This window comes from Atractosteus spatula, chromosome 11 (genome assembly GCF_055471065.1).
Source record: "Atractosteus spatula isolate fAtrSpa1 chromosome 11, fAtrSpa1.hap1, whole genome shotgun sequence".
Taxonomy (NCBI): Eukaryota; Metazoa; Chordata; class Actinopteri; order Semionotiformes; family Lepisosteidae; genus Atractosteus; species Atractosteus spatula.
Window position 1 is genome coordinate 4,539,721 of NC_142716.1, and position 24,162 is coordinate 4,563,882.

The 24,162-nt window shown below is 40.8% G+C and overlaps 2 protein-coding genes across 2 annotated transcripts in view; both read left to right on the forward strand.

Annotated features, from left to right (window-relative positions):
- The first annotated feature begins 375 nt into the window (after positions 1-375).
- Positions 376-13,480, forward strand: ndc1 (NDC1 transmembrane nucleoporin). The gene is made up of 18 exons (XM_088927775.1): positions 376-588; positions 2,086-2,206; positions 3,039-3,140; positions 3,237-3,411; positions 3,722-3,845; positions 4,732-4,840; positions 5,139-5,190; positions 5,392-5,524; positions 5,665-5,757; positions 5,929-6,010; positions 6,148-6,318; positions 6,423-6,698; positions 8,219-8,331; positions 8,898-8,948; positions 10,174-10,237; positions 11,078-11,178; positions 11,835-11,995; positions 12,462-13,480. Exons 1-18 carry the CDS (start codon positions 550-552, stop codon positions 12,523-12,525), a joined length of 2,031 nt encoding a protein of 676 aa, XP_088783901.1. The 5' UTR covers positions 376-549; the 3' UTR covers positions 12,526-13,480.
- Positions 13,481-17,594: 4,114 nt separating this feature from the next.
- glis1a (GLIS family zinc finger 1a) overlaps positions 17,595-24,162 on the forward strand; it is a 96,209-nt gene continuing 89,641 nt past the window's right edge. The window contains exon 1 of the mRNA XM_088926778.1: positions 17,595-17,954. Within this exon, the coding sequence (XP_088782904.1) occupies positions 17,630-17,954 (325 nt within the window). The 5' untranslated portion in view covers positions 17,595-17,629. The remainder of the gene's footprint in view (positions 17,955-24,162) is intronic.

Genomic DNA, 24,162 nt, shown 5'->3' on the forward strand with positions numbered 1-24,162 from the left:
AAGTCATATTTTTCGTGATGATATTTTACTTACTGGCGAAATAATGCAACAACAAAAGTCAAAGAATCGTAAGACGAAAATAGGGGCTGTACAAAGGTTACATTCCTGATATTTAAGACGATATCAAGTTTTGCACATCTGAAGCTCATTGACATTTACCACCCACAAAGATTATGTTATTGCGGGTTGTTTGTGTTTGTCCCCACTTTAACAGAAAGGAAAGTAGAGAAAAAAACAAGAAATGTATATTTAACACATAATTAATATACAAACTTTCATATTTTTTTTACACTAGACAGGCGTTCAACAGCTACCGTGGCATCTTGAAATCCGAAACTGATTTTTAATCAGGCATGAAGTGGACAAAGTAACCCCAGCTGGGGTCCTAGCGAGGTCCTTTGAATGGAAGTGGCGCGGCGTGCTGTTGAAAAAGACTTTCTTATGTGTTTGAATTGTATGTTGTTGTTTTTTTAAATAAACGCGGAATAATAGTATATGGTAATTAGATTTTCCTCGTTTAATGTGTGGTTTTATCGTTACTCTTAAGTCATGCTTTCGTTTGGGCAGGACCATTGGTTCATTCGAAAGGTAAGCTGTTGTTTTTACTGTTTGAAGTCTGTTAAATTTAGGGCTGTTCATGAAAAAGATCAAACACAATTATTGTTGTTCTGCTAAACAGAAAATAAGGAACGAAATTCATCTTTCCGTTGTAGAAGGCGTCATCAAATTATACTTTTGTATCGTGGCTTTAAAGGAAATATCCTTAATTCAAAGCATATTCACCGAATTGAGATACGTTTGTCTCAGATCTTTAAAATTGCATAAAACAACGAAATGAAAATTGCACCCAAGGACAACAGTTACAATAAAACAGCATCTAAATGACTGAAAAAGCGATCTAGTGTTACACATTTCAGCGCATGTAAAAGTCACGATGGAAGCCCAATCCCAGTTCACCAGCCATATACCAGAACTAGACATGAAAACTGAATTTTAGGGGAAAGCTGCTGAAAAAAGTTGGGTTCCTTTTAAAGCTTTTAGCGAGCAGGCAAACAGTGACTAGGCAGTTAGGCTTATTTAGAAGAAAGGAAACCCAATACAAGTATTCAAAATCCTCAAAGGTTCTTGACAAAGTCAAGCCAGTGGATTCCTTTGAATGAACAGTGAAACGTTCATTTAAGACCAAGAAAAAGGAGGGCCTTCTTTACTCAAAGGGTTGTGGGGGAGTGTAGCAAGCTCCCCTGCTCTGTTGTTGAACTCTGATTTCCTTCAACAAACTTCTGGATGAGATTCGTGGATCAGTTAACCACTAACTACCAAATGGGTAAAACTTGTTTCCTTATATATTTGTAAACTTTATGTTCTTATGTTCAAAAGATTCACTGTTAATGACACAGCCCTTAGACACATTTGGTTTGTGATTGCACTGTGCGCTAGAAACAGTCAGATGATACATTATTGAAATGATGTCATGAAAATGCAACTTTACAAGGTGGAGGTGAAATCACTAAACCAAAATCTATCATGGAAGGACATTTTTAAGGCTCTATCACTGCTGTTTAGGATTAAGCTGTATATCCAGAACAAAACGGACTGGGTATTCAAACCCTGACATTGCTCTCTTCTCGAGAACGCCACACAGATGTTGAATTGAGCCAAGTTAATGTTTTTTAAGGTTAAGTTAACAGTGTTGTGTAGACAAAACTCCTTGTTTAAGAACTTAACTGTGATTGCTGCTACTTTAAGTGATCTTTATTTAGATGTCTTACAAAGAAGAATAAACCACTGTTCAAACTAAATGTCTTGAGTGCGGTCTATGTTGACGAGCCATTGGTTTTGTTTTCGGCACCTCCACCTTTTGATAAGGGCAGATCTAAGCTTTCGGACTTGAGTGCCAAAATTTAATTATTTCATACAGACGTCAAGCCCAATTTTGCAGCCAGGATGAGTCATCTTGGAGATGTAAAAAATCGTCACAAAATCCGTGCTGGACAGCCACACTGCGGGGCTCTCCATCTGCTGGGTATATTTTATGAGGACCCCTGCTTTGTTTTTGCTCATTTTCTCTTTTTGTTTTGTTTTTAGGTGATATGTTGGAGGGCAGCAGCAAGCATTGCTTGGTCAGTGCTGTTGTTACCGGTTATTACAGCACTGTTTGTGTTTTTGAGCCATCTTGATCTGTTCCATCCTGTGCAATGGATATCAGGTGTGAACATGTCCTGTGATATTTTCTTTCCCTATAGTAGCTCAGGCATAATATATATATATATATGGTTTTTAAAAGAAAAACATTTAATAGAAGGAGCTGTCCGTAGGTAAAACTACTCTGTGGCAAAAAACACAAAAGATGAAAAGATCCTCCGCCACCTTATATCCATCCAAACCATCTTGTGTTTGTGGGGAATTCAAATGGACTTTCATTGTATTTCCTGTTCGAGATTCCACACAGGGTGCCAATAGACTCCAGACAATATTTCTGGCATTTTTAGTTTTCAAAGATGCCAACTAGTTTATACAAATTGGGTTGCATTATAGAGGTGTCTTAGCCTGTCGGGGTTACCATCCTCGTGTTTTTTTTTTTCGGAAATTGTGCCTCCTGTGTTGACAGTAAAACATGCTCCCCCCGCCCACACAGAGACACGGCTTTCCCTTAGAAATCTATTAAACCATTCCTCTACTACTAAATAAAACTAAAGAGTAGAAAAGAATGCAGATGTGCCTTTTCAAACAATGTACAAATCTTGAGGTCTATAAAGGTTGAGGTTCCAGTACTTTGGGTGTATGTAACTAATGTATTGTGAAAATGTTAAGTTGTAACTGTTAGGTTTTTTTCAGTATTACTTGCTGGCAAGAATTGGCAGAGATTTAAATGGTTTGTCGCACACCTTCCTGCCTAAACACTTATTTTCAAAGAGGCTGTTGTGATTTCATGTTTATTCTTTGTTTTACATACAGTAAGTCTGCAAGGGAGATGTGGAAGTATTTCCTTTGAAGTGAGCTTTTCTTTTAAACGAAAGGAAACCTTTCTTGTGTTTCAGATTCACTGAGCGTCCTGGGTGGTTCCTACGTTATTTTTTCTGTAGTTCTTCTGTGCTTGGTGGTGCTGGTTGTTGGCTTTTTCGATCTGCAGTATTACACAGGTATCTCCAGTGTGTTTTAATGTCAAGTATTAAAATGCCCCGTGTGTTTTCTTAATTCCTTAAGAATCCTCACAGTGAGCTGTTTGTGCCTTGCAGTGGTGCCATCAATTCCCTGCACTAAGATAGCTCTGATTGGAAAGGTGCTTCACCCTCAGCAGTTTATCCACTCCTTGGCTCACTGTGTGATGGGGTTGCTGGTGTCTTGGTGTGCAGCAGTCATGATCGGGGGAAGATACCAAGTTTTTGCCAAGCCTTGTCATTCAGAGGAAAGGTGAGTACATGCCCCACAGTTTTGAAGATTTTTTTTTTTCCAGCAAGCCAAGATCTAAACTCAGGGCAATGAGAAAAGTAAGAGTTTTGGCCAAAGTACAGGCTGAGTTGGCATACAACCTAATATGATGCCGCTGTTGTTGAAATGTGAAGAAGTGTCTTGTGAAGAAGATCTAATCACTGCGATCACGTGCTTCCTGAGGGGTCAAAATAATATCAATACAGTATGTGTTTTATGGGAGTTTGAAGCCAAAATGAATGTTTTTTTTTGCAATGACTAACGATTGTTTGTCTTTCACTTTTCCTGGCAGTCATCAGATGTGCCTCAATGAGTACCATCTCTTCTTCCTGTTGGCTGGTGCTTTCATGGGGTACAGCTACAGTCTTCTCAGTGTTGTTAAAAACATGAACTATGTCTCTTTTCAGACCATACAGGTACTGGGCCTTGAAGGGCCATTTTCATATTACTCTTGCACGCGCTCATTATTTTATGATGTATTGTGAAAACATTTCATGTGTTCACATTTATGGCCAAAAGGACCGTACAGGTAGTGCTTGATTTCCCGGATCTTATTTTGTGCAGTTTTGGTTTAATGTGCACCAGATACATGTACTGCTTCTGAATTGAAGACGGGTTATTTCTCACTTCAACATGCTTTTGTGCAGCTGCCAATGGGCAACTTCTCTGAGTGTTCAGGACAATATGTCTTGGCGTGTGCCCAGTTGCATGCTGGGATGAATAGAATGGCTTGGGTAGCACACACATGCGCTGTCGCTGTGTCAGCGGTTTTTTCCAGCCACTGTTCATCTTCCATCACTCACACTTTCTAAATCAGTGAAAGGTCTTTATTTTCTTAGATTAAAAAAAAAACCCTTATATTATTTAAATATGATTGACTTGTGTTTAAGTTGTATAAAATCTATAGTCAAATAATGCTAAAACTGTTCACCAAATCTCCTGTGTGGAAAGAAATGAATAAAATCATCAACCTTGACATTCAATTAACAGCCAATTGCAACCCGTACGCATTGAATGATCAGTTAAATAGCTAAATAAGGAAGCATTTGCTGTTTAAAAGGCTTACTAAGAATAAAAGGACTGATCATAGCTGAGCTGTTCAAATGGGCATTTTCCAGTACAGTAGCACAGTAGTCTATAGACATTATGTATGAATAACTATGTGTTTTAATTTAGGAATTCAGCCCTCTGAGTGGAAGTGAACATATCAATACATTGACAATATTAGTCTGATTTAATACTCAATCGTAATTATTTATAGTATTTAAATACAAAGGCTAACTTTATTTTGCTTTGTTTCAGCAATACAAGTATTTGCGCTTCAAGGGAACCTTACCTGTGGTGATTAAACACAGCGCAGTTCAGTCATTGTATTCAGTGCGGAACTACTGCATTACATATTTCTTCTTGGGTAAGGAAATTCTTTAATATTTGTTTTTCTTTTAAATCAGATTGTGTTGCTTTTTTATGTACCCTAAGTGCATAATCATGTGGCATTACAGAATGCTGTACGTATAAATATTTTGTAAACTGTAAGTGTGAATGCATAAACCATTAACAGTAGGAGTTTCTTTAAAACTCTATGATAGAAAAAACTACTAAGGAGATTTGACATACATAAAATTGGATGCAAATGAGAAAATATTGCTTTTATAGCATTTAGCCTTAATGTTTAATGTAATTTTAATGCTTGATGTTATTCCCTTAAGGCTACATCCCCAGAGCATGGATCTGTACAACCATGAACCTCAGTAGAGACAGGTTAGTAAAGTTTCTAATCCTTTCTTATTTTGACACTTTTTCAAGAAAAGTGTATGTATTTTAGAATTAATTGTATGTAAAACATACTGTCTTTTGCCTTGCATTTAGGGGCCAAAAAATGGATTGGCAACCTTTATTAACAATAATTCCTTTGTTGTTTGTTCTGTGTTAAAAAACACTTTATTTAACTTGTTTTTGTAGCACTCGTCACACACTGGATACACTAGCAGGGCTCCTTGACTTTTCTCTGATGTTCCATCTGTGGATAACTGGTACCTTTCTTCTGGTAATGTGGTACATCACATGGCTCCTCTTCAGAATCTATATCACGGAGGTTTGTATGATCTCGATGCAATTTGAAAAGTAAAAAAAAAACATTTATCACCGTGATTCAGCCTTCACTTGTGTGCGCTCACTCGTACTTCGGAGACTTGAGTTTGATCACCTTTTCTAAAATCTTCTGTTCCTCTGAAGATGTACTGGTTTCCCGTGCAGTCGTCATTTTCGGAGAATGCCAGCCAGTGCCTTCCTAAAGTTTTAACCGGCCAGCAGCCTCCAATTCTGAAGGTAAAGAGGAGATTCTCACTGATGTTCACAGCCAAGTGAAATGTGCATGATTTTATGTGGCAATGTGAAATGAAAGGGAATGATTTATATTAAATCTGAATGACAACTCCTCTGTCCACAGAGCTTTCCTTATTCATGACTTTTTTTTTGTTGTTGTTGTTGTTGTTTCAGTTTTTAGCGCTGCAGGACTTGGCCTTGCTGTCTCAGAATTCGCCATCTAGAAGACAGGAGGTGTTCAGCTTAAGTCAGCCTGGTATGTAGGTTTGGAATCTGATGCCTCTTGTTTTAAGAGACAGATTTGCCCGCTGTTCACTTTAGACCACCAGCTGGCTGCTCGAGTTTCTGCATCGCTTGGGGGTCCTTCTCCATTCTTCTCCCTTGTGCTTTCAGGAGGCCACCCCCACAACTGGACCGCTATAAGCGGCGAGTGTTTAGGCTTGCTGAGCGACCTGACTCGGAGGCTGGTTGCTTACCATGAAGCTGTTGCGTCCAATGGGAGAGTGAAACAGCAGTCTGCAGGCAGTGACAAAAAGTCATCCTCCTCCTCCTCGAGCAGTTCAGGTAGAATGAAGTCATGACAGCTCGGAATGACGTCACCCAGATGGCGGTTTCCAGCACTCGAAGTCAGCTCCCCAGCGCGGTGATCGTTGTGTTTCTGATTTCAGAGCCGTCCGTTTCGGGAGAACTGGCCGGGTGGCCGGTGCAGACCCCCAGAGCCGGTGCTGGGCTGAAAACGCCCAGTTCTGTGTTTGCGAGGTCCTCACTGGGGGGTCTGAGGAGCCCGCTGACGGCACCCTTCACCCCCGATCTCGGGAGCCCGTTCGGTTCCCCAGCGATCCAGCGTTTCGCGAGAACGCTCGACCCGGCTTCCCCCTGGTACGGCTCTGTGCAGAGTCCTCACGTCATGAGGAGGGGACCCAAACTGTGGACTTCATCTACAGGTAGAGAGAGCCTTCGGGGAAGGGACACGAGCACCGATTGGCTTTGGAAGGAAAAAAATCTGTCAAAACCTCTACCGAACTGCAGTTCAGAATGTATAATGTCACTGCACCGATGTGCGATGTCATTGTATGATAATCAGATGCTCCAACACAGCACCTTAGTTCCTTGCTGCCTTTTGTGACTCCTAGAAATTGGTTCTCTCGGTGTAGCCTCCTCGGCTTCTAAAGACAAGTACAAGAGGTACGCATAATGCCCTTGGCAGCGTGATCAGAATGTGAACACGCACAAATGGCTGTAGAAACACTTGGACGGTCAACAGCGCAGGGCAGTAGTGGTTTCGTAAGTGAATGGGTGGCAATATTCTGCATTCTGAAATTGATCATTGAATACTTTTCATTTAGTTTTAATGGCAGCACTGTGGCCGGTGGTTTGGGGTTTGTTTTAACTTGTAGATGGAAGGTGATGGGTTTCAGTCCCAGGCGAGGCACTGCTGTGATGCCCCTGAGCAAAGCACGTCAGTCCAGTGGCTCCAGTGAAATACCCAGCTGTATCATTGTACTCAAGTGTAAGCAGCTTTGGAGAAAAGTGAGACTGCAGTAGATGACCAGTTAGGGAGTAGGTGTACATAAACATGTTATAATTATATAAGCAGAGACTTGGGTTTTTATAAGTGCTTTTCTAACCCAAAAGCACTGGACATATCAGAAGGACCAACTTCATCCTCCACCGAAGTGCCGTGCCCTCATGGATTGTGCTGTTTGATTATTATCTGGGGCACTGAATTCCAACCAAAATATGAACTTTTCATACACATCAGTGCGATGCGTTAACATGAACGGTTCTCGGCTGCAGTTTGCTATAGTTCGACTGAGCGTTGATTTGCAGCTGCCTGCTGTTTGAACTGCTGGGTTCACTGCTTCATGTTGAGTTATTACTCTGCTAATGTTTTCTACACGTCCTAACGTTTTGCTGTAGATGTTAGGATGGGCTGTTTGTTATTTATATATTTTTTTTAGTATTTTGTAGTGCCCTCATGTGCGGTAAAGTCTGGACTCTTGTATGAAGGGGATATATGCATGATGCCCAGCTTGCCATGTAGAGCCCGTTTTTGGGAACGTCGGTTCCAGGGAGTGGCAGTCCTGGTCCCGGGGGGCTGGTGTGTTACAGGTTTTCTAGCTCTCTAGAAAAAGCACCAACACCTGAACTGGGAGGATGTGCTATATTGGTCCCAGTAAGACAGTAATGAGCTGCTTTAGCTTATGAACTAAGCTGAAATTAAAAGAAAAACACACTGGCACATTAGCCCGTCTCTAGGAGCACAGAGATTGCCCACCCCTGGCCTATACCCTGCGACTGGCTAAGATCCTTACCTTTCCCATGGGAATCCTTTTCCCGCTCCACGAAGGGTAAGTTAGCGGGGCTTTGTCTCCTCGGGGAAAGTGGGGCGTTGGGATTGGCGAGAAGCCGCGTGAAGCTCCTTGCAGCTGTCCCCCCTGAGAGACCTGCGCGTGTGTTCCAGACACGCTGGCAAATGGGAGTCCTGCCGCATCCCCAGCTCCAGAGCCAAGCGCCTCCCCAGCGGAGCACAAGCCCAGCTTCTTCTCCCTGTGGCTGCAGAACAGGCGGGAGCAGGTGGGTACCGCAGAGGGAAGCGTGGGCGTGCAGTACATGAACAGACATTTACTCAGTCTCTTTGTGCCTCCTGCCACAATACCAAACCTCTAAGAGGGGATTCTGACTTAGTCATGATCCCACAAATTGCACCTCACCGTTAAATCCTCAGCAAGCACAGGCGCCCATTGTGTGATCCTGCAGTTAACTCAAAGTGTTAATCTCTCAGTACTTCTCAGTTACAATATATGCGTCCTAAAACTCCCCTTTCAGACCCACACACAAACGCAGACCTCCGGTTCCGTGGTCTGTACTGTCTGCTCTGCATTTGCAGTTTTGTCAAATTGGAAAATCTGAAAAATGAGGGATGACAAAGCCGAGGAACATGTTACGCTACTGGTGCATTTATTTGTTTTTGTGTGTGTGTGTTTTTTAAATGTTTGATGTTTGTTTGACATATGTTTTCTTTTTAAACAATGCAGCAAAAAATATGCAAATAAGCCAGTGCTGTTTTTGTTTGGATGCATAAAAAGGGAGGCTTTTTCCCCCCCCTCTTTTTCCATTTATTTTTTAATTGTCTCATTCAGGTTAAAACTTTCTTGGCTAAGCGGGTGCTGGTAATGTATTTATTTAATAAGGTAAGGAGAAATGCATGCTCTAATGGGGGATAAATGTCCTGCATGCTGCTGTGTCCTTACCTGCAGGCTGGGATCTGAGCTCTAATTCTTGGCCGTTTAAGTACTGCTCACGGGATCTGCCAAAGACATAACAGCTGTTGAACAGCATGGAGTCCATTTTCGTGCTGCAGTGAATATTGGTTCCTACTGCTCTGTTTCAATTAAAAGCTCGTTTCATTTTGCTGTTTAGTAGGACAGTTAACACCACAGCACAGGAGTAAAAACGATATCCTGCTTTCATTTGAACTGCAGCGTTCACTTGTCTAAAGGCAGATGGTTGTGCGAGCAGTAGCTAACGGTTAGAATGGATTTTTCCCAGATGCTTTATACAAAATGATTTTTGTATAAAACCTTGTGTGTGTTATAGATTTAGCATTTAGCTTGATCTAGTTGAATTTCTGTGTTTATTTAAAGTTTGGAGCTGAACGGATGTATCCCAGGTATTTGTTGTAACTAATCCTGAAGCTGTCTAACACGATGCATAAAATCAACCATTGCGATTAACATTATGGTGTTCAGTACAGTGGTGTCGCTCGTTATGCGATTCTCCTGTAAGTCATCCGCTCTCCACAGCATGGTTTCTGGGTGTCTTAACTCTGTCTAGTGCTGCTTCATCATGCCTGTCATTTGTCCGCATCATGTCTGTCTCCTGCACGGTGAACAGGGCGGTTTCTTTTTTCAAACTTTTTTTTTAAAAAAAGCATCCTTTGGAGCTGCCGGTTTTGTGTCCTGGCATTGCCCCCCCCTGCAGCTGGGAGGGTTGCTGCCGACCTGCTGCTCGTTTTCAGTTTCCCTGTGCAGCCCTGGAGAATGAGAGGCTGTGCGCTCACTCCTCCAGCACGCCCCCCCCCCCGTTGGGCCCGCTGGCCGTTGGCACATGGACCAGCTGCGAGCCCCACGGTGCCACACAGGCCAGCGAGCATTGACTGCTGCATTAGACGCCAAGCACAGCCTATCACTGGTTGCTCAACTTGGGAGCCCCCCTCCCCGAATCTCCCCTCATTTTCACTGAAATCATCTTAATGGTCGTACTATAAAAAGCGCAAGCCAAATATTTTGGAGCTTTCAACATTCAGACAAGCTGTCTTCCAATCCCACAACTATATATTCCATTTCCTTAGATCACGTGAAGGTTTCAGTCCTTCTCATTAGAACTGTTTTAAACACAATTCTGTTTTCTTTACAGCTTCCAGAAGCCTCTAGTCAAGCCCTCTTTGCTGACAGTCAAGCTCACATCTGGGCCCTTGAAGGTTTGAAACAATTCATGTAACAGGGTTTTGTTTATTGTCGCAGGAAACAGCAGTGGGCAATTCAATATTTCTGAGTTAAAATGTGTTAATTTTTATTTTTTTGTGTTTAGAAATAGATTTATCAGTTCTTGATCTACATTCTGCATGAATGGCATCTATTATCTATTATTTCGGTGATTTTTTAAGCAAAGTTGCGCCCCGTGTTTCCCTTGGAATTTTGGAACAAGCTGATTGTTTTTAGAAGTTTGTTATATATTAGCTACAGTATGTGGAGTGACCAAAGTGTGGTGTTGCGCAGTTGGTGTCTATATGTGTGCGGCCACACTCTAAGATCGATCTTTCAAGCCACACGATTCACAGGTCTTCAACTTTGTCGGACAAAGTGTAAAAATTGAGAACGTCCTCAGAGCACGCTGCCCCGTGTTTCAATGTCAGCAGTTTCTTGCTGAGGCAATGCGACTGTGCACATCAAGGCAAACTCAGATTAGAGATGGAAACAAGTTATATTTACAATGTAAATAATGTGCTTCGACCTGTAATACATACGTATGTGTGGGGAGTGGAGTGCAGTGCTTCAGAATTTTTATATTTATGTAAACGTGCCATAGAACAGAAAAGGCTGGGAAACACAGCTTTGAACAAATGTGGATCAAGGTATTATTCAATCCAAAGAACTACTTCAAGTTGCGTGCGCCAAGCTGAGTAATGGGTTTGTTAGTGGAACATATATCATCTCTACCGTAGCTTTTGCCAAAAGATGATTGACTTGCTCAGTTCTGTTATTCCTTAGAGATGCGTAAGAATGTTTAGGATCTCACTTGTTTTCTCCTTCTTTTACAGGGCTGTCTAATTTAGTTGCTGCTTCTTACACAGAGGACAGGTTTGGGGTTGTACAGACTACATTTCCCAACATCCTCAGTACGATGCTGACGTTGCTGGAGGTTAGTCAATGAACGGGCAGAGGAATTCAAAAAGGATGCTTGTCTGTTAAGGGGCAAATGTGGTGAAAATAGTGAAGAATTCTGTCGAGGTGAAAATTCTGTCAAAAGAAAATTGTGTTCATTATTCTTTTGTCTGCACATATGTCAATAGTAAGCTTGAAAGGCTTTTTAAATCGGAAATCATTTATGCTATCTGCACTGTAGAATAAGGTATTGTACAATACCTTATATTTATTCCCTTAAAGTGGCAGTTCTCTGTCTGTTTGACTCTTTTTCATTCCAGTATAAATCTGAAGTATGCCGAGATGTAGTTATCTTAAGAGGACCATAGTTCTCTGTTATAAGATTGTTAAAATCGCCAAAATATTTTTTCCAAAATGGTTTCACATTCTGCTACAATTTTTCAGATTAGGTCTGTGCTGTTCCAGCTCCCAGAGTGTTTCAGATCTTGATCAATGTCATTATCAGTTGATAAATTACAGAGCAGACTCGCAGGCTATATTAATGGCTGCCTTCAACACCTTTTGCCTCATGTACTCAAAGATGTAATGTGCACATGACGCTCTTTCTGCTGTCAAGGTCAGTTATTCATCCTGACTTAGAGGAGTCTAGGAAGTTTAAAGTCGCGTTCTGGTGCTCGTTTTCACTCTGTGTAGGCGGTAGACAAGCACTTCAAGTTGCCCCATGCCTCCAGCAAGCCGGTTCAATCTTCAGGGAGCCTGGAGGACACTACATACAAGACCCTGAGGTTTGCCCTACGGGCCTCTCTGAAAACCGCCATCTACAGGATAACGGTCACCTTCGGGGAGCATTTAAAGTAAGAGATTTCAGGTTTACATACAGAGTGTCATCAAGCATTTGAAGGTCTTTATCCTGTGAGAATGACGATCGTGTATACCCAGAACAGTCTTGTATCTTCGCTCGTCAAAAAGCTGTGTGCAGGGCGTACGCCAAGGCTGTGCTCAGCAGTAAGCTGTTCGGCGTCTTTTGGCTTAAAGTACAACACATCAGAAACTTCAGATTTTGAGGGATGTTGGTTTCTTGTCTCAAAACATTTGACCAGTTAGTTATTGATTGAGGGACCCCAACTGGAAGTTTATATATCGGTTGTACACTCCCCAGTAGGTCAAATAGGTCTCTTTGGACCTCGGGTATATGAAGCACTGATCTGGGTAAGTCACGGTGTGATGTAGCACTCCAGGACTGGAGACGTGTTTCCCTGGTTCATATTATTTTTCTTTTCGTGACCTTTGTCATTCATCTGATTTCATTCCTCTCGACAGCGCTGTTGAGGTGTCTGTGGAGCACCGAAAGAGACTTCAGCAGTTCATGGAATACAAGGAGTGACGATCTTCTCCCAGTCCCTCTCTGTTAATCCTGCAGACACTTATTTATAAAACCTCTATTCTTCTTGTCACTGTATTTCTGTTCATTCGGCTGATGGATGTCCGAGATGATCTAGACTGCTTTTGTGGTAACAGACTAAGAACACCGATGTAAAAAAGGTGTTAAGGCTTCTTTTTGATTTTTTTATTTCTCAGAATCTTCATTTTATACTTTACCTTTGCATTCTGAGAACTTCTTTTTCTCACGCACAGCACTGATTGGGGTTTGGTGCAGCCTAGAAGCTTCAAGACGGTGATAGCTAATGATGATATTGGGAAGCTTGGGTTTAGCAGAAAAAGACTGTTCTGGTCCTGAATCATAGTATGAATGCTTTAAAAGAAAATGGAAGGAAGAAAAGTTCAAGTTCAAGTTCATGTTCTAGAATATTGAAGAGTTAAGGTTTCTACTCTGTTAATGTTAAATCGTGAGTAGTGTGCCTTTTACTTCATCGCAGTGGCCAGAGATGCTTTTGTATATCTTTTCAAAGAGAAATATGTGATCATGTGTTTAAAATGTGTTGCTGCTGAACTCCAACTTTGCCTTTGTGTAAATGGGCTAATACGAAACTGAAAACTAATTTTAACTGGTTTCAGCTCTTAAAAGCATTAGTCTTGACCGCCAAAGAGACTGACTTTTAGGTGCACGTTTTGTAAAACAAGATTTACGAAAAGTAAAACAAAAATTGTATTCTGTAATGGCACTGCAGAATAGAGAACCTCCTTGTTCATATGCGGAACGAATGTGGATTATATCATTGTGCTTGTGTTTAGCTGAAGTAAAAAGAAAGTTAAGAATAACAGATTTGTACAAAATGTTTTTGAGTAAAATGCTGATTTAAAAACTTTGTAATATCTTCAAATTGTACACTCAGGTACAGTAAAATATTTTTTCTATTAAAATTGTGCATTTGCAACACTTCAAGAGAAATTTATTTTGATCTAGTCTATTTTTTAGGAACCTCAGTTGGGTTTCACCTGAATTGGGTTAAAAAAGCAAAATAAAATCCTGTAATGTGCAAACCTTAAATCGTGACCATTGTTAAATTTTAGGTATGTGCTTATTTTTGGTAATATTTAAAATTACGCTAAATTCTTTATTCTATTTAAAACTTGATTGAATCCTGCTACCCGAAAGAGACATTGATGGTTAATTCTCTTACAGCAATTTAATAAAGGGGGTCTCAGTTTTCAAAAACGGGTTGATCGGTGATTGATTGTGCTGAGAATCCCCTAAAACAGTGATGAACATTTGTCTTCCCTTGATTTTGGTTCTGATGCCTGTACCTCTTACATTTCATCCCCTCACCCTCCCCTAACCGGAAAAAAAGAGAAATTGTTCCCAGTTTTAATATTTTGCAAGACTGAGTTGATGTCCGTAGTAGCGGCGAGAGATGTTTGGCAGTCTGTAACAGAGCAGTGTGGCTGTTGTAAGTGAGCCTTGTGTGATCAGATGTCGATGAAGAAATCCACGAGATTCTTTTCCACAACCGAAAAGAAAAATGCTGTTTCAGATCATTTTTATTCCGTTTCATGCTTTAGGAATGTCACTATGATGCAAGTGGCTTTTGCTTTCAGGGATCTGGTAAATGTTTGCTGATGCAACAAGCATCTTTTGTGCTCTGCCTTCGTTTACTGGGGCTTCCAATATTTCGGTTCCAGCTGGATACCCTCACAAGTTTTTTTTTGTTGCTTAAATCGGAATTTTAAATGTACGTTGCAGCTTTTCTTAACGCTTGGCTGGTTGAAAGAGGAGTTTGAGGAGGGAGCCTGTTGTTTTTTTGCGGGACGGCACGGCAGCCATCGTGAATGGCGCTGCTGAATCCCTTCGGAGTGATTCGGAGCTTTTCATAGCCAGCAGCCATATCACCCTGCAGCTCCCCTCTGGCAGCCCACTGAAGCTCAGCCTGGAAGCATCAGTGCCTGGATGGGAAACCTCCTGGGAAAAACTAAGGTTGCTGCTGGAAGAGGTGTTAGTGGGGCCAGTAGGGGGGCCCTCACCCTCCGGTCTGTGTGGGTCCTAATGCCCCAGTATAGGGGGACACTATACTGAAAAAAGGCGCCGTCCTTCGGATGAGACGTTAAACCGAAGTCCTGACTCTCTGTGGTCATTAAAAATCCCAGGGTCTTTCTCGAAAAGAGTAGCGGTGTAACCCCGGTGTCCTGGCCAAATTTCCCATTGGCCCTTACCAATCATGGCCTCCTGATAATCCCCATCTCTGAACTGGCTTCATCACTCTGCTCTCCTCCCCACTGAGAGCTGGTGTGTGGGGAGCGTTCTGGCGCACTATGGCTGCCGTCGCATCATCCAGGTGGGGCTGCACACTGGTGGTGGTGGTGGAGGGGATCCCTATGACCTGTAAAGAGCATTGAGTGGAGTGTCCAGAAAAGTGCTATATAAGTGTAAGCGATTAATAATATTGTTATTATTAGTTTTTACCCGCTGGTGGTTTGAAATGAAAATTCCACTGTAGTCCTCAAGGACAGCTGGCCGTTCCTTAATTTACCCAATGAAGGCGCTGTATGTATCAGACTCGCATAGTGTCCAAGTCAATACAAATCAGTGCTTTAAGGGTGACCTCTATGAGGACCGCTGGACTGGAAACGTCCGAGCCCTGCGGTGATCACGCCAACTTCATTGAATGAATAGGCAGTGGATGGATTCCCTTTCCGAACAGCAGAGGGCGCTGTAGCGTACGAAATCTTGGTCCTCTCAGTCTCTCAGCCGTTCAAATTTGAGGAAGCCACGCTTGTCGCACAGTCTACCAATGCGTGAGTAAATAGTTTGTCTGTAAAGTTCCGGATTATGCCGAGTGATGATCTGTAACTGTAAAAATAGCAGGCCTGCCATAAATGAAGAATATACTGTTCCGTATATTTGATGTCTTTTAACCCAACATGGAATTTGCATTAGTGGCATGCTCTAAATCTAATAAAATCTCAAACCATTTTTTCCAATCCCAACAAAAGGTTGTTTCAGATACTATAGCATGTTAGTACTCTTCTTATTACGACGCATACCCCAAGATATTTTATTATTATTATTATTTTATTATTATTATTAATATATTCACAGCGTAAATCAAACGCTTAATCACTCTTTATAATTTAAACTAGCGCTGTAGCACTTTTAAACCTGTGACAAGATACATTTACAGTATACGAGTGCGGTCGTTGTCTTGTCCGCTTCACTGTCACGAGGGAGGCTTTTAAATATTGTGAAGACATTAAAATCCCGAAATCATATTTTTAAATCAATATAAATCGATATTGGAGAGTGCTTCCATGGGCGCATATTATTTAATCGCCTGAGTTTATTCCTCTTTTTTTTTTCTTTCGTTTGTAACTGTTTTAACAAATTTGAACAAGGACTTGAGTAAAACCACCAAAAACAGGCGTTCTTCTGTCAAGCCAGTGTAAACCATGCAGAGCAGATACAGCGGCAGTCTGGGTTCAGTAAGATTTTCCGGGGTGACAGAGAGGCGAGTATTCCTATTTGTGAGAAAGCGCCTTTAGTTTAATAGTAAAGCTTAAATAACACTAGACATTCACCCCTGTATTTGACCTGTGCGTTTATTGCAATAGAAGATGTTAATTCGAAAAGCACACCCGACTTTCAATTTCAGAAAATTCTGCATGATTTTAGAAAAGAAAAGGGGACGATAAATAGATCCGATTTTAGTTAATCTCGTTTTCACCTTTACTGGCTGCTTGGTGAGGATGAAATGTATCCGGATGTTATACGTTCTAGTTCTAGAAAAAAAAACTTTCAGATTTGGTAGATCTGTAGCTTCCAGGTTAAGCGGTATGTCTCTCCTTGAACAGTGGCTTTTAATGTGATTAACTCTTTATTAAAAGATAGATACCTCTCCGGAATTCCCCATCAATTCCCCAGTGACTTGCTTTCGTAGTTGTAACTGGTTTTATTTCAGGTACAGGTTCTTTTAACTATTTTCCATTTCATTCTACTTGGGCTAAAAAAAAATGTTTTTAATGATCGTCTTGCAATATGCAACCTTCTTATAAAGTTATATGCTCAGGTTTAGTTTTTAATTTATATGCAATTTAATTTTTAAAGTGATATCGATGTAAAGTCTATAGCTACTCCCTTTACTCTGTATCGATAACTGTGAATGCACCTTGGGTTAAGACGGCAGCCAGGGATTTTAAAAATCGACATTTGTGCTCACGGTTATAAAAATCTCTCAGGTGGTTAATTCACAGCGGGGGCCCTGAAAGATTATTAGGTTTCTTTTTAAATTCCAAAATGAAGACCCGTGCACCTTCCTGCACAGTTTGCGCCGTCTGTCACTGCCTCTCGCGAGTGCAGAGCATGATCTGTAGCGGCTTTGACAGTCGCCCGAGCCGCGTCCTGCGCTCGATCTCCGGCTGGACGCTCGCTTGCTCAAGCCCCGCCGTGTCCCCGCCTGCGCTCCCGTGTCATTGGCGCGGGTGGGTTAACCCCCCTATCCAGGCGGCGAGCCCGTTGGCCGGCCCAGCTGTCGCTCACGGCGGACACGCGTGCTGTGGTTGCAAGCTGATGTTCCCCAAACACTCGGAGAAAGATTGCTGTTGAGGCTGGGGAAGATGCTAGTTACGCGTGGTAAACACGCATGATTTACGCACGCTTCTTGATGGACCACGAAAAAACTCCTCCGGCCAGCTTGTCGTCTTCATTGCCTTCCGCTGCTTTATTCGGGTGTTTTACGAGGTAGGTTAACTTTCACAAAGCTTTAGGAAAACTGCTGTGTTTATGGACATGCTCGCTAATTATCACGTGATTGAGTAAATGTAATTTGTATTTTATATGTAATTTTGCAGTCTCTGCATTTACACAGGACCTCAACCGCGATTTAAATACTGAGTTGTAGAAGAGTAAAGAAGTAGTTATTTTTAGCCCAATGTATGCGTTGGCTTCCAATAATCAAAGATTCTTGAACATTATTTAACTCATGATGTTATCTTAGAATTTAGTTATTTCCGTGGATCGGTTTAGTCATGTTTTTAATCTTCCTTCTAAATGCAGGTAAAGGTACTGTCCGGAAGGACAACAGCAAGAAGACGTAAGGATGTATTCTGGTAAATCCGAAATTCAGATGCAGAAATCCACTGCGCTCTTTGGAATGGTCAATAATCATCAAAACCCTATAGCCACGGAGTTTTCCGGGATGACCTTTGCCCTGTACAGCAGTAAATCACAAAGATGTGCGAAAAACGCCGGGAATGACAGCAGGGATGCCGAGCTCAGGAGAAGTCCTCCCGACAGCGCCGGTCAGTTGCAGGACCGGAGCCCTTCGACACTTTCGGCCGGAGCCGAGCGGTTTGCTCTGTTTGACAAGCAGCCTGGACACCCGGCGCTGAAGCCTCAGCGCTTCCCCCGAGAGCCGACTCCAGGTGAGATCGCTCCGACCAAAAAAAAATCCACATTTCACGACCATCTTTTCTTAAGAAAGCTGCCCAATTCCGAAACGGACTTGAGCTTCTGCCTCATTTCTTTTGCGCGTGGTTCTGCTCTGCTCCGAGTTTGTCGCTGAGCTCAAAGCTTTGACCTCGGGGTACATAATGTGGACTGGTCTAGGATTTTTAAAAAAACCTTTGCTTACTGTGTAGGATACGTATTGATTGAATTTAGCGAGCTTAATTAAACGGTGTAATGTGGTTTTACGTGTTTATCCTTTAAAAAACATTTGCAAACTGAAACTCTTTGGGGAAAAAAAAACATCTGATATCAACTAACATTAAAGGCCACGGTTTTCCCTTGATAATGAGTTCAGATTCATTTTGGACATATCATGTTATGATTAAAACCTTAAAGCTTTCTGTTATTTGGTACTCTTGCACAATCTCTTTAGACCTTAGCTGATTTTGATGTTCTCTAGCCTGATATAAGGGGAAAGAGCACTGTTTTGCATTCAGGGACCATTGCCTATACTAAAAAAAAAACCCATAAAGGTTACAAAAGAGAAGAGGACATCTAGCCCATTAGGGGGTCAGTAGTTAATTGATCCCAGGGATCTTATCCAGCTGTTTGAAACAAGCCAGTGTATCAGCTTCAACTACATGTCTGGGTAGCTTGTCCCAGACTCCCACAACCCTCTGTGTAAAGAAGTGTCCCCCTTTTTTCAAACCTAAAAGCACTTTCCTCTGGTGTCCGCTTGTGTGCTCTGGTTCCCAGGATTTCAGTGGCATTTTAGGAGAGCTTACCTAGCGCCATAAGAATTCATTCACCCCTTGTAGTTATTACTGTAGCAGAAGGAATCAACAGTGAAGCGCTGTGGACTTTATTGAATAGATTCTTCTCCACAGGGCATCAAAAAAAAAAACTCGCAAGATCGCGCAGGGTTGTGTAGGGCAACTTTTCCACCGATCGACTGTATTTTCACTGAGCGTGGATGCCAGTTAATGTCAATTTGAAACTGTTCAGCTGAACGGAACTGAGCTCTGGCTCCGCTGTCTTGGTTGCGTCGTTCACCTACCCACGTTTGCTATATTTTCCTGCTCTTCCATCGCTAGGAGTAAAAAAAAACCGAACAAACAACAAGCCCTTAGAAAAGTCGCTTTTGGCAGCTCCAGCTTAGAGAAATGATTCCGATCATTATTGTTAATAATTCGTATGAGACCTGTGGTAAACCCGCTGTAGCGAAGCCTGCCGCTAGACCGCTAGACTAGCGGACTCGCATGTGCCTGTCTCCCTCTGCTGTCCCGACCTGTACTTTCTGACACGAACAAGCAGTGAAATCGCTTGCGGGCTGAAAAGAGGAAGGCTCTTTCTCCTCAGCCCCCTCCCCAGCCCTGCGATCCGCAAATCATTTTAATCTCGGCGTATTTTAAATCTTTTCATCTGCTTGATTTTTCCATATATTGTCAATAATCTGATAACCCAAAGACTGTATAGGACACGTATAACTATAAATCTCATTACAACACGTTTAGATAATCTGTTATATGTAAAGAGTGCATACATGAATTTGGATGTACATGTAGTAAACATTATAATTTTGCTGTCTTCTGTACTGATTAATTAAACACTCACAGTGCCGTGCAATCCTACTCTAGATTTATGCAAAAGGCTAAATAGGTCTTATTTTTTAAACTTTTCAAGTGATTTAGATGTTATTAGAATCCAGAAGCTTTGGCTTTTTCATGTAAAAGCAAAAAACAAACAAACTATCCCCTGTAGTTTATTTCCGTTTAAATGGGTATTAGTTGTGTCTGTAAAAACCACCAGGGTTTACCCTCTAAAAACATGTGTCATATTTTCTGAAGCCATGGTAATGCTATATAAAAATGAGTCTGAAAGCAAGTCTAAACACTAAAAACAGTGTTAACATCACTCTTATATATGACTTCCTTGCATATTGGGTCCTAATAAGGGTTCACAATATTAGGTTTGACGCTGCTTTAGTACTTTTGCAAGTATTGAAATAGTTTTAGAGAATGAAATAGTTTTAGATAATGCACTTTATTCCGTACAGTATTAGTTTCCACTGTTAATTTAACTGCTATTTGAATTCAAGGAGACTCTTGTGTTGTGTTGTTCCCCGGGTCTTCAGAAAGCTGTTAAGCTGAACTTGGGTATGTTAGCATAGCCTTTCTGTCTAAGTAATGAGATCTGCCAGGGGTGTTCTTTCTGTAAGGTTGTGTGCACTGTATTTAAGAGTCTCTCAGAGTGGCACCATTAACTGCTGTTCAATATAGAGAGTTTGTGAAATCTTTCAAATTTGCTTCATATGGCTAACATACAGGTATGTGTGCTGCAGTAGTATGTGAATTAATCACTACTGAACTATAGTCTTTTAAAAATCCCTTTTAAAATAGCAGTAGCTAAGTAGCTAGAGGTTGAGGGCAGTAATTACCCCCACATTGTAAATCATAATTACATAAAACAGGATTTCATATTAGTAATTACAAGAGCGTTTTGTTCAATGCAACTTTTTTTTGCGGCTTTTGGATTTTGATTTTTTTTCTTCAAGGAAAATATAAGCCATATGTGTCTTTCTTGTGTGTTTTGGAATACCTTATTTAATGTTTAACGTTTTAATTGCACCTACACCATTCCCATACTTCTAAACCAGAGCATGCAATTTGTTTGTTTATTCCTTTATGTATTTAGAACAAAATCATCTGAAAGGTATAATCTTGAGTGTATTTCTTTAGCAATCAAGTCTCTTTTCAAACATTTTTATGTAGTTAAATATATTACGGTCCCAGTATATGTGCATTGATGGTTTGTCATTTAGGTAACCTATTTTACCTTATTGTTTTTATGGAAAAAGGAAATATCGAAAAATGACTAATCTGGTTATGGAAATTATAGTGCTACTTCAGCTTTGAGGGACCTTGCACAAAGGAATAAACTATATCCCCGTGCCTTTTTCCTATAGGACACAACAGACTGGGAGTATTTTGGCTCCAGAGCTATCTGTTTTTCTAATTACAGCATCTCTACCAGGGATTATGAGAAGGACGGCATTATGGAATTTGACACGTGCGATTTCTTTTCTTCGCAAATTAAAGCGAATGTCAAAAAATGGTAGAAGAATAAAATTCGAGCCTGAAAGTCTCATCCTTATGAATAATTTAATCTTACTGCTTGTTAATTTTGATGTTACTTATAGTAATAACCAGAATAATAAAAAAAATTCATATAAGCAATCTGTTGATTTGATTTCATGCTGTTATACAGATATACTGTATGTTCAATCCCTTTTCTTCAGAGTATTCTCTTCAGAAGGTTAAGACAGAAACACAGCACACGCAGGTCGAAGCTAAATGCTGGATGTGTTCGAGCCTTGCTTGCCAGTAATTTCAAAAGTTTAATAGTATTGTGGGCTTGCAGAAGATAGCTCAATTCCTCCAGTGAAAACCACAAAGTATGCTCAGTTCATCTCTGTGCTTAAATCTCTGCATTCCAGCTTCCAGATGTTGGGCTTTCTCATTTCGATTCAATGCAAGGTTAGTGTACTGACTGGCATGCTGATTAACATTTTGATTTGGTTAACCTAAACCCTTACAATACTAAGTACATGGAAATAACGTATTCAGTCCCAGAGCCCTTTGTTACAGAAAAGCCTGGAGGCGCATCTGCAGAAGAATTGCTGAAGTACAGCGAGTTATTGAAACATGTATGGCATAATCTAATCAAAGCCAAATGTATATGGAAAAAGTCAATTTTCTCATAGTAGTTTAACACAAGGCTTAGATTCAAGTCTCGGGAGATTTTATTTTTGTATACACATTTGATTTGGAAATCAAACCTTAATTTTTTAATTATATACTCTAGTATGCAGAAGGACGTTAGATGTTGTTTCACAGCAAATTACTCAGTACATAAAAGGCTCTGTGCTCTCTCATGTGTGTGTCCTGAATATTTTTGTAATTTTTTTTCCGGGGTGAAGCTTCTATGGTTGTGTTATCATATAATACATTAAGAACTTGTCAAAGTTATCATCAGCATAAATTTCCATAGCTGTCAAGGATTAAATTTAAGACTGCTTTTATTGCCGATTGAATGCAATTCTGTTTTAATTTTATCTCCTTTAGCCTTCATACAAAATAATACATCTACTCGTAGACTCGTAGTACTGTTTAGATCAATCTTCAGTGACATTTTAATGTGTCTCCTTCTCTGCTTCCATTCCGACAATTTGAAGCAGTTTTCGTAAGTGTTTGTTTGCATAATTAGTTGCTGTTTGTTAACTAGATAAACTATGCAAAAACTGGAGCAGGTAGTCTCACTGCACCCTGCACATACAATGTAGAATTTTTAAAAACATTCAAACAAGATTATGTGTCAAAGCAAAATGACGTGAATACGTGAATAAGCATCTGCATGTTTTTTTTCTTCCTTTCAGCACAGATCTCCAGGTGTTATTAAAATATGTCAGCGTCTCCCTGCTTGTTTTTTTAGATTTTTTTCTGTTTAATGTATGTCTCGCATGTCTTTTCCATGCAAGTCAAAATTGCACTTTTTTTTTTTGCATACGTTAGCTGTCTCCGCAGAAAGGGTTCCTTTAAATCCCAGCTAGCTGGTTTCTTTCTGGCTTCTCATCCTGATCAGACCGTCTGCCCTGAAACCGCTGTCGCTGAAATCATGCGCATAAACATTAAGACACGCCAATAATGTCTGAAAGATTTTTTAATTTATTTTATCACCTGCATATATTCTCATTATGAAGATGAGATGGGGACAGGATTTAGTGTAACGTTCAAGCCAGAAGGTAATAACCTCTCAGTCCTGTCACCTATTTTAAAAGATGCCTCCTGTACACAGTGCTTTCTGCCGAACATTGAGAGGCAGATTGCATTGGCTGGTTGCACCACTGTCAGAAACCTTGGTGTTTAAGAAAATCCTGTGGCTCCTGTGACTCCGGACTTTGAGTTTCAAATAATGACATATCCCTGAGTTGTCTAATAAAATCAGGACATATAAGAAATATAATATAAAGTCATGTGTATTGCTAGGGTTCATTAATTCCTTGGCAGAAAACCTCAAGTTCCTCCACTGCAGTCTGCAGCTTCAAAAGCTTGATAGCTGGATGGAGTCTTTAAGTTTTAGGCTGCAATGTGTTTTATTTGGAACTTGAGTGGAAAAAAAACTGTACTATTAAAGGCATTGCGCGCTGAGCTTCATACTTAATCATATTTTTTCTAACACATTTCATTAGAACTTCATGTATTTCTTTTATGGATGAGTCAGGCTTTCCTTGTGTGGGTTCTTTTATACTCTTTCCTGCTTCTATGAAGTCGTACCAGTGCAGTTTGCGCAACCTGATATTGATTCGGTTTTGACTTTCTTCAAGAGAGATCCACTGTAGGCTCGGTTAGCAGCCAGGGCATAAAAGCCCACCTTGTCTTTTCTTTCCCCCCTTATTATAGAAATTGGACTTCTGGAACGTTATACCTCCGTTTTACAACCAGCAGCTTGTCATCCAATATTAAATGCTGTCAAGTTACCTGGACTACAGTAACTGTGTTCTTACATTGCAATTGAAACAAATATATAACACTGAAATGAGTTAATGAAAAGGTGGGACAAATCATTATGAAAACATCATCTGGGTGAGAAGTTAACTCATGCTAGATGCCTATTACATACATGGAAATGCCTAATAGCCCCAGAAACAGGGCTGTCTATTTTTGGTTGCAGTGGACTGCAGTGGGGGTGTGTGCAGGTTTTCTGATTATAAAACGGCAGCACCTGAAGAGATAGGAGAACCCGTTAAATTGGTCCAGTGAAGCCTTTAACTCTGTAATTAAGATTTCAGACCTGAGTTGGAATGAAACCCTGTAGAGACACTGTCTCTCCAGAAACCAGACTGGCAATTGAGAAATAGGTCAGTACTGTGGGACAAGACTTCACACAGTCCGGATGAATTTGTCTGGAAACAAGAATTTTGGAAATGCACATCTGCAAGGATATTTATACACTGGAGCAATAAGGGAGACTGCCACTCATTAAAATAAATTGTGCTGTGTGTTTAGATGCATTCACGTTGATGATAACCATTTAATATGACTTGACTAGGGACTCAGTTCTCTTTGTGACGGAGGATTTATTTTTTAACACCTAACATGGTATCTACATTCTAATTCTCGGCTA

What these genes read in the sequence shown, in the direction of transcription:
- ndc1 (XM_088927775.1), top strand. Translation starts at nt 550, where the DNA reads ATGCTTTCGTTTGGGCAGGACCATTGGTTCATTCGAAAG. An exon ending in CCTTGTCATTCAGAGGAAAG is followed by an intron (nt 3,412 to 3,721) that starts GTGAGTACATGC and finishes TTTTCCTGGCAG; the next exon opens with TCATCAGATGTGCCTCAATG. An exon ending in TAATGTATTTATTTAATAAG is followed by an intron (nt 8,949 to 10,173) that starts GTAAGGAGAAAT and finishes TTTTCTTTACAG; the next exon opens with CTTCCAGAAGCCTCTAGTCA.